The sequence below is a fragment of the Egretta garzetta genome, unplaced genomic scaffold (genome assembly GCF_000687185.1).
Source record: "Egretta garzetta isolate BGI_Z169 unplaced genomic scaffold, ASM68718v1 scaffold40, whole genome shotgun sequence".
Classification (NCBI taxonomy): domain Eukaryota; kingdom Metazoa; phylum Chordata; class Aves; order Pelecaniformes; family Ardeidae; genus Egretta; species Egretta garzetta.
This window is the reverse complement of record NW_009258484.1, coordinates 1,435,096-1,445,346: the sequence shown is the minus strand read 5'-3', so window position 1 is coordinate 1,445,346 and position 10,251 is coordinate 1,435,096. Positions and strand designations below refer to the sequence as shown.

At 40.1% G+C, this 10,251-nt stretch overlaps 1 protein-coding gene across 1 annotated transcript; it reads left to right on the top strand.

The window, feature by feature from the left end:
• The first annotated feature begins 813 nt into the window (after positions 1-813).
• On the top strand, positions 814-7,452 carry LOC118452908 (regulatory factor X associated protein). The gene is made up of 3 exons (XM_035900522.1): positions 814-1,024; positions 2,700-2,807; positions 6,465-7,452. Exons 1-3 carry the CDS (start codon positions 1,001-1,003, stop codon positions 6,573-6,575), a joined length of 243 nt encoding a protein of 80 aa, XP_035756415.1. The 5' UTR covers positions 814-1,000; the 3' UTR covers positions 6,576-7,452.
• Positions 7,453-10,251: the final 2,799 nt, after the last annotated feature.

Below are 10,251 nucleotides of genomic sequence, written 5' to 3'. Positions count from 1 at the left end.
CCCCAGCTGGGGCCTCGTCGGGTGGTGCAGTCGGTGGGCGGCCGGGCCGCCGTGGGGTGCCCGGGGGGTAGGGGCTTCCCGTGGAAAACCGGTTTCTGTCAGAGGGAACGGGACCTTTCTGCCGGGAGGAAAGGGAAGAAATCTCCGGTACCGGCAGCGAAGGACAGCCCTAGAGTTAGCTCTTCCTCTGGAGCAAGAGCAAATCCCGTTTCTTTTTCCCTCTCTGCTGCAAATGGTAGCAACTTGCAGCTATACCAGAAGATTCCAGGAGAAAAATTCTTGCTAGAAGACGATTCCCTCTGCAGCGTGTTTTTATTTCGCAGGAGGAAAGATGAAAGTATAGATCCAAGAGACATGCCGGTCTTATTGCCCAGTTGGTAGCGGAATGTGGGACTTTAAAGTAACAAAGGCCATTGGGTATCAGATTATACTGTATATAAAAATTAGTTTTGTAGGTTCTTCAAGATACTTGTTGATATTTTTTTTTTAATATTAAATGACAGTTAAATATTTGGACAGCTCTTAAGTTCATACTTTTATAAATTATATTTATTGTTTAGATAGGGAATTATTGTCAGTGGGAAAACTCAACTGTTTAGATATTTTTTTTTTCTACAGTTTGTGACTCAGCCGGGATAACAGTTTCTGGTGGTCACTTGTACAGAGTTAGCTTTTAAGATCTTGTATTTAGGTAGGTAGAAAGAGGAAAATGGCTTTACTCTTGAAGGTGCTGGCTAGTTTGCTTGAAGGGACAACTATAAAATAGTGGTTGCCAGAAGAAAAAAAATCTTATCCAGCGCTGCTGCTAAAAGCAACCCTTTTTTTTTCAGTACAGCTGTCTCTCAAGTTGCGTGACTGGGAGCTGATCTAACTGCAAACTAACCATCAGAAGACTTCCTTTTTTCTGTTTTTCTTCATGTAAATATAATAAAAACCATACTGGGTGTCACACCGAAGAATCTTTTTTTTTTTTTTTTTTGGTCTAGCTGTAAAAGCTGCCATGAAGGAAGTGCATAAGAAAAAGGCAAGTGTATGTGATGCTGCTAGAGAATATTCTCCCAGCTTCTTTCTCTTTCAGCTCAAAGGACTTGCTGAGACAGGTGTGGGTTTTCTGATGTATTTTGTAACTCTAAGTGATGTCTGTTCCATGTATTTTTTCAGATTTTTGTTCAACCCTTGTAAATGCTCAGCATCCATTACATTCTGATGGTTTCTTCAGGTCTGCCACCTGGTTTGAACAATCTCCTCCTTGTTTTTTAATCTGGCTGCTCTTAACTTAATCTGTGTTTAGATTAGAAGATGTAGTGAACAATTAATTCCTGTTCAGTTTGTGATGCTTAGGTGGTAGGCTTGCCTCTAACTTGTTTCCTTCTTGCAGTCAAAATGTGTAGTATGTTTGTTTCAGATGAAAAGTTGCATACTTTTATCATCCCTGTTGCTGTTCTGTGAACCTTCTCTAGTTCTAGTAGCTACTTCTCTTTTAGATGAGAGAACAGAAACTGCACACAGTTCAAGTGTTCAAGATGCGGGTGAATTCTAGATTTATACACCGGCATGATTTCCTCTCTTCTCTCTTCCTTTCCTACCAGTTCATCTTGCTCAGTTCATGATGTGTCTACACAAATACTTGTGCTAGTTCAGAAAAGGGGACGGTATGGAAGAAGGGTAAAATTGCTGCGTTTCATGTAGTGATAGGTTAAGACTTTTTGATCTGTAACATGAAATAGTGATTCTTGCATGTTGGAAGAGAGCAGGCTTGCTTCTCCCAGTTTCTGCAAGTCCAGGTTGCTTTGAATGTTATGAAATTGAGGCCTGAACTTGCAGAAGAAAGCAGGGTGTTTACTGCCAAACTTAGAGTGTTTTTTTTGCAGCGGTGCCTGTCAGGGCCCCGCAAGATACTGTCGTCTTGTGGGGTCAGAGTTAGATTCCTAATAGAAGTTCCATTTTTCACATCTGTGGACAGGGTCGAAATGAAAGATACTGAGATACGTTGTTGTTTCTGTTCTTGCTTGAACCCTTTCAGGTAAATGGAAGTGTCAGTAAGTTGTGAATTTAATACACATAGGATTCAACATTGGCTGAAATTTTCCAAACCACAATTATTTTCTCCACAGCAGATTGTAGGGTCATGTTGTTTAGAAGACAGTCTGCTTAGTGTGACTGGTGATTGTACAAGGAACAGAATAAACTTACAAAGAAAAAAAAACCACATAGATTTTACTGCCTTTCGCCTGTGGCTTTGACAAGTTCATAATAGTATTGTATGTTTTGTTTTGCTATTAAAAGTATTATTGTCATTGCTACCCAATTGCACGTGTTAAATATTGTTCACTTCCACAAGCTGGAGATTGAGCTGTTGTAAATGACTTCGTTTTCAAGAAATGTAATCAAATGAATTCAAGCCATTAACTAGCTATAGTAACCTGGTTAGTTTTGCAATTTAGAAAACTAACTCAGCTGCGTTGCTTCACTGTGACTGATGAAATAGTGAAAATAACATGGAAAGAAGAGGCCACTTCTTGAATAGATGTTTCCATTCATGTGCTGTTATTTTACCCTGCAGATTAAGGAGGCAAACATTGTTTATGCTTGGGACTCTCTGTGGTGAAAAGTAAATGTATCATTGTATCAACATTTGTAGTCTCACATCTCTCTTTTTTTTTTTTTTTTTTTTTTTTTTTTTTCTCTTTCATGTGCAGGATAGTGTTGAAGGTTCAGTTTCTGTTACAAAACAGAGAACAGGATCCATTGGAGATCGCCCAGCAAGACCTACTCTTTTAGAACAAGTATTGAATAAGAAGAGGCTGGTAAGTTTTGTCTTCTTACTGGTTTTGAACTCCAATAAATAAAGGCAGTGTAACAATGTTTAAGTAAGTGTCACCCTTGTGAAAGATGAAAATTGGTTTAGTGACCGTATGCTATATATGCATATTTTCAAATTTTAAATATGCTGCAGAGCAGATGCGTGCCTCAGCTTCTGCCTGAGGGTAGTAAAATGACTAAATGTAATGATCACTGCCATGTTAACTGAAGTTGAGGATCTTGGTAGTGCTAAGTAGATGTGGTTATTTCTTTAGGGTAAATAGTGCTTATAGTGTAACTGAGATGTGCTTAACTTGTTTAACTTTTTTGTAAAGCTTTAGACAGAACAATGTATGGACTTTAGGTATGATGTAAGCTTTAATTAGTGTGTTTTAAGAGTTGTGGACCTATCGTATCACACTTAAAAATGCATATATATGTGTTAATAAAGCAAACTGTGTAAGCAAACACTATGACTTTTAATATTTGTAGACTGCATGAATGGCACGTGTTGTAAGTTTTGAAACGCTTTCGTTGTTCCTGTAAGTATATTTAAAGAATTAAGCCCAATGAAAGGGAATAATTAAGTACTTACTGTTCTTGGGCTCTTCATTACTCTCTGTGTTATTGGTTTTTCCAGTCTCCTTTCTCCGAAAGTTAATAGGACTGTTTGCCTGTTCTGTCAGCTATGCAAAGCAATTTAACAATACTCATTGAAGTGCTGTACGCCTTGTTCAGAAACTTGAAACATCTTTGAAGAAACATTGTGTCAGTCTGAAGTATACAGTTATATAGATTTGTTTAAATTATTTCTCAATAATAGCACCTATTTAATGGTTATGTCTAAAACTCAGGTATCTGTGGCTCTTCAGTTTTTACAAGAAAAAAAGAAACAAACTATGGAGTTTATTTTTCACGTTATCTGTTGTTCTTCATGCCCTGCTTACTGAGTTGTGTCACCTGTTTCTCTTCATGTGGCTTTTAATTAAATTTGAAAGGTATCTTACTAATGAAACTTTTTTTTTCTAGAAATCTAGCAACCAAAAGCTCTTTAAATAGATGTTGAGAGCATTTGCACAGAATTATGTCAAGGCTGTTCAAGAATTGAGGTTTCCTTGCAGTATTCTGGCAAAGTGGGATTCAGATTCTCCTTGATCTGGTTCTTGCTTTTCTCTCTCTGCTCTGACTGAATTTCTGTAGTTCAGCATTATTTCTTGTAGAATTTATTCTTTGTTTTTGTGCATATCTACACGACACAAGGCCTGAGGGGTACGTGGTGACCCAGAAAGGTCTCTTGTGGCCCGTTGCATCCAAGGCTGTCCCATACCTTACGTTCCTGCACACGAAAGTTACTGCTTGTCACTGGTAGCTGCCTGCAGGCTGCTGGCTTAGAAGTGCCAAGTCCTTTGTGCTTGATAATTTTCTTGTGTGGTTAATCTCTGCAAGGGGAGGCTTTTGTGGTGGCCCTTGTGTGCCTGAATGTGCAGCTTGTGCTGGATAAAGATGTAAAGAGCAAAGGCAAGGGGCTGAGAAGGCAGCAGGCTGTGGACAGAGGGCTTGAAGCACCTTAATGTTATAAAACGACTGTAGATGAAGGACTGCTTGCTGCAGAACTACCCTGTGCAGTGAAGTGACTTGATAAAGCTAATGTATGGTAAGGAAAAAGTAGCTGCACGTCTGTTCGGTGAACCTGTTTGTTATTAGTAACTGCTTTCAGTGGCCAATTGTCATGGTTTAACCCCAGCTGGCAACTAAGCACCACGCAGCTGCTCGCTCACTCTCCCCGCAGTGGGATGGAGGAGAGAATCAGAAGAGTAAAAGTGAGAAAACTCATGGGTTGAGATAAAGACAGTTTGATAGGGAAGGCAAAAGCCGTGCACATGTGCAAGCAAAGCAAGGAATTCATTCGCTCCTTCCCATGGGCAGGCAGGTGTTCGGCCATCTCCAGGAAAGCAGGGCTCCATCATGCGTAACGGTGACTTGAGAAGACAAACACCATCACTCTGAATGTCCCCCCCTTCTTTCTTCTTCCCCCATCTTTATATACTGAGCATGACATCATATGGTGTGGAATAGCCCTTTGGCCAGTAGGGGCCAGCTGTCCTGGCTGTGCCCTCTCCCAGCTTTTTGTGCACCTGGCAGAGCATGGGAAGCTGAAAAAGGCCTTGAGTACTCTGAGCACTACTTAGCAACAGCTAAAACCTCTGTGTTATCAACATTCTTCCAGTACTAAATCCAAAACACAGCACCATACCAGCTACTAGGAAGAAAATTAACTCTGTCCCAGCCAAAACCAGGACACCAATTCACTTATCTTACCTGTTTGGTGCTGCTGTAGGGGTGAGTTACATGCAGAATGGTTGTTTTAAATTATAATCTCTGCAGAATTGCCCCTAATAGCATAAAGTTCTAGACCCTGCCCTGGAAGTTGCTGGACCTTTTGAATGTAAGTCTGGATTACATCAGTGAAGTGACCATGCATAATGAGCAAGCAATCTAGGGAATTAATTCAGCTGAAAAATAGCTTTTTCCTGCATTAATTTTTGGAAGGATCTATTCCTAACCTGATTTGCCATTTGACCTTACAAGCACTTGTGTTGCCACCATGCAGGAGGGAGAGTGAACAACCGGAGTTGGATCGCAGGCTGCAACTGTTCGGGCCAGGAGCCACATGCAAATAGTTTTAGAGACTTTTGTCTTTCGACTGAAGGCAGAGGGGTGTTTTAACTCATTCCTTGTGGCTGGACTGCTGTTTTGAAATGTTGGGAAATTGTTGAACACTTGCTAAACATAGAATCAATGGAGTATGTCAAGTTGGAAGGGATCCATAAGGATCATCAAGTCCAACTCCCTGCTCCTCACAGGACTACCTAAAACCAAACCGTATGACTAAGAACGTTGTCCAGATGCTCCTTGAACTCTGACAGGCACATAAGCTTTGCTGTAGAATTATAGTATTTAATTTATTTATTACAGTATTTTTGGGCTCTCTGCAGTGGGAAATGTAGAAATTAGCTCAAAACTAAACCACAATTGAAAAGTGTTTGTTTTCAATATGTCGGTAGATTACTCCTGTTTGCTATTTTTATGGGTTTTACAATATTGGATATTCTTTGCACTCCGAATCTGCTTTCCGGATGTGTATTAATGCTGCATCTGGTTACTGCTGATATCCTGAAACAGTTTCTCTTCTCAATGTTTTTTTTTGTGGGCATGTTTTGTAATTCTTCAGCACTTAATTCAACTCTCATTTGTATGGGTGTAATGGTTTTGGTGGGGGTATGGTTAGTTTTCTTCACAGTAGCTTGTATGGGGCTATGGTTTGGGTTGTTGATGAAAAGTGTCGATAACACAAGTGATTTTTTAGTTACTGCTGAACAGTGCTTCATCCCACTGCTGTATGGGGCTATGGTTTGGGTTGTTGATGAAAACAGTGTCGATAACACAAGTGATTTTTTTAGTTACTGCTGAACAGTGCTTCATCTCACTGCGGGGGGGGGAATGAGCAACAGGCTGTGTGATGCTTAGCTGCCTACCAGGGTTAAACCACGGCAATGGGTAATGCACAAATTGATTTAATGGAAAAAGACTATAATATAGTCACTATGGTAGCTATTATATGTGAGTTCTTTAAAGCAAAGTCTGCTTTTTCTTTCTTGCAGTCCCTACTCAGAAGTCCAGAAGTAGTGCAGTTTCTGCAGAAACAACAGCAACTGTTAAGTCAACAGGCTTTGGAACAAAGGCAGCAACAGTTTCAAGGAGCACCTGGGTAATCAGAACAGATCGATGACCTGTGGATGAGTCTGGTGCTGAAGGAGGAATAGGTTTTGTATTTTATATAAATACAAAGATTCTCAGTGTTTAAAGGAAAACTAAAGTTGCTGCTGTTATGTATTTCACTTGTTTCTTGTTTGCACTTTTGAGGTTTGAGCTGCTTGGGTGTCTGCAAACTTGGGAGAAAATCTGGAGGAGTATTTTCTGAGTCTTTTTAAAACGTCATTTTAATTTTAAATTTTTTAATAGAAATCTGTTTATTAGTAATGTTTAGCTGTACACCCTTTTCCTACCAAAGTCTTCCACTAAATTAACATTTTTCTGTACAAGGTTTTACTGTTAAACAAGTCACTCTTTGATGACAATCATTGAAGGAAGCCAGTTACTTTCTATGGAAGTTGTGAAATAAAGTCCTGAATTTGAGCCAGTCCAGTGGCATGACCTAACAGCAATTGCTCAGGGATATGAGAAACTTATGTCCGGTAGAATTTTGCACTACAGACAACATGCCATCATCAAGAATTTGATCCAGTGGCTCAGAACAGTGCAAATCAGGTGATCCTCCTGCTATATATTCGTATCTGCAAGTTGAGTAGGTTTGAAATGCTTGTCTATGCAAAGCATGTAAAAGAATTTGTGTTTAAAAGTTCCAAAAGAGATAAATGGCAGAAAGCTTTGGAGAAGAATTTTTTTTTCCTTTATGTAGTCTTTTACTTCTAAGAAAAAAAAAAAGTGTCGTTAGAATTCTGCTACTAAGACAACCGATAGCTTATCATCTCTGGTGCTGGGCTTCTCGGGTCTTCAGCCAATTCAGATAAACTTGATTGGGTTAAGAACCCAAACACTGTATTATGTAAGTGTGGAATCCCATGTTTTGTTTTTAAAACAGTTTTGTATGAAACCACATTTCTGAATAGAGGTTACCTGAATGGTGTAGGTACTTACTGAAGTACTACTTCGATATTGCAGCAGTTTGATCCACTAAATGGTATCTCTTCAGAAGTTTTTGTTAGTGTTACGAATTTTTACAAGCTGTGCTTTGTGTATGTATAGAACTTGTTCAGTAGGGATTTGTTGCATTTAGCATCGTGCAAGTTGTTCTTAAAAAAAAAAAAAAAACCAAACCTGAGAAACTTTTTATCAACAGCTCTGGACCAATAAGTGTTTGAGTAAAATCTTTGTTTTTCTTTAAAAAAAAAAAACAAAGCCTGTTCTTTTTTTGTTCTCTTAAATTTGGTGTTGGGGTTTTTTTTTTCCCATGCTAAAATGGCTGGCTGTAATGCCACCTAGTCAAAACTTCTGTGTTCCAAGGCTCTCATTATAGAAAGTTATTTTGGCTTTAAGTAAAATCAGATTACTCTTTTCAGTGTGTCAGAATATATGTGAAAATGTAATGGGCTGAAATTGTAGAATAAAGTATTTGCTTTTGTTTTAAATGGAAAGCATTTAGCTGAACAGATCTGATTAAACTTTTTAAAAAAAAAAAAACAAAAAACAAAAAAACCCACCCAAACCCTCCTGGTAGAAAAGGGGCCCAGGGAGCATTTGTCAAGACAGTGGTGAACGAGTTGGTTACCTCAAAACAAATGAAATTCACTGACAGTGTGCACAGACAATTCAGCACGGCGCAGCTCGCCTGTACTTCCGGCGCTCTGTGCTACCGGTGCCTGACGGGCAGGTGCTGGTAACGGGGCTGTCCTGTGCGGCCGAGTGCCAGATGGGATTCCTGGGCCGGGTGTGAACCCAACAGCGTCCGTGGGGCTGCAAGGCTGTTAGGTCTTCTATTCCCTCACTTCTGTTACTGCAGAACAAAACCTGAATTTAAGAAGATTAAAATCTGACTTCTGTATCCTACTGCATACCTCTTCTCCCTGCAGACCCACACTTTGTCTTCTGTGAATGTCAGTCTGGCCCACAGCTGGGGCTTTCTCCTCCTCCACTGCTTGTTAAACTGCTTGTGGGATTGGGGCTGCCTCCTTCAAAAGGAAGCTGAACCACCCTCTTGAATCTTCAGGCCTACCACAGGACAGTGAGGGAGGCACATACTTTATAATGTGGATTTTATGCCATATTAATTTTCAATAAGTTTTATAGTGTCTAGCATCCCACTCTGTGGATGTGTTGCCTCATCCCATTACTTACTCAGTGAAACCACTGCGTCCTCTCGCCTAAGGCTGACTTGCACCAATAAAGGCTTTCTAAATCCTCTGTTTCCTGAAGTCGCTGGTGACCAGACTGGCACCTACAGCTTTCCCAAGGCCAATGTCCTTCAAAGAGAAAAATGGGAGACGACAAGTGGAAGAGCTCTTAAATCAGAAATATCTTTATTAACAGTAAAACACAAGACGTGAATAATCCCTTTTACAATAGAATAATTCCAGCCAAAGAAAATGGAGTGTGTTAAAAAGTGTATTGTTCAAACATCAGGCTACATAGGTTGGCTTCAGAATGCCTCAAATCAAATGCAGCAGGAGGAATGCTTGTAAAAACATCCCCTCGATGAGCAGTTGTTTTAGCTTTCCTGATACGACAGGGCGTGGGATGGAGAACTCCGGGGGCTGATCGGAGGACTCTGACCTGCCCTGGTCTCTCAGGCTCCTGAAACTAAGCTTGTCTGAGATTTTTTCATTCTCAAGAGGCAAGAGTCCAAGCAGCGTTCTTTATAGTGATCTACGCTGTTTTACATAGTATCACTAACTGTGAAGAATACTTTCTTCTGGATGGTGCATACGTTTTGCCTTGATTCTGATGGAGCAGAGAGGGCCGAATTGTTCATAGGCAGAAGCGATGCTATTAAATCTGTGTACGACTCGCGGTTCTTTTCTGCACCAGACTCTTGATGGCTTGTCCTTAACACAAAAAACCCACACCCTGCTCAAATCCACCATTTTGGCCCCTTGACTGCATAGGGGTTGTTGCAACCTTTTGGCTCCATAGATCCATACAGACAGGCCTGTTTCTTCACTTCCTTTGTCTCACTTCTCAGCCCAATTTATATCACAGAGGAGATAGATACTGAACTGAGGGATTAAATTGCTAACACTGAATTATCTGCAGAAAAGTATGCCGGGGTACATTTAACTTGTACTTAGAAAGTATCATAAATAATTAAAAACTCCCAATTGCTTGAGTAAGCGAAGAAAATTTATCTGAATGTGCATTCTCTGCTCATCAATGTGTTTGTTCCCTTGCTCCCAAAGCATCTCATGGACATAACTGTGAATTAATAAGATGTAACATACACTTCAGCATCAAAACCCACTTTGAAACATGATGTGCTCACTACTGTGAAAGTGCAAGGGGCCAGACTTTACCAAGTTTTTTCTAGCTTTTCTTTGCTGATGAGGTTTGTGTTTAAAATTATTAACTGGTTGGTCTGTTTCTTCCTATGCTATTCATACGCAATATTATTTGAATACTAACATGGAATATAAAATAGCAGCATCCATGGATAATAAAAACACTATGACTGAAGATCTAAAAACTTCACAATTAGCTGCAAATGTTCACATTGGCTATAATGGAAGAGTAGCTGACTCTGGAGGACGTAGTGGTTATGGCTACCTTGCATAAGAGACATGGCCTGCAAATCACATTCGTTATCTGTACAGGCACCAAGTTTGCAAGCACGGCCCAGGTGCAAGGGGAGGTGTCCTCTTGACAGGACCCTTGTAG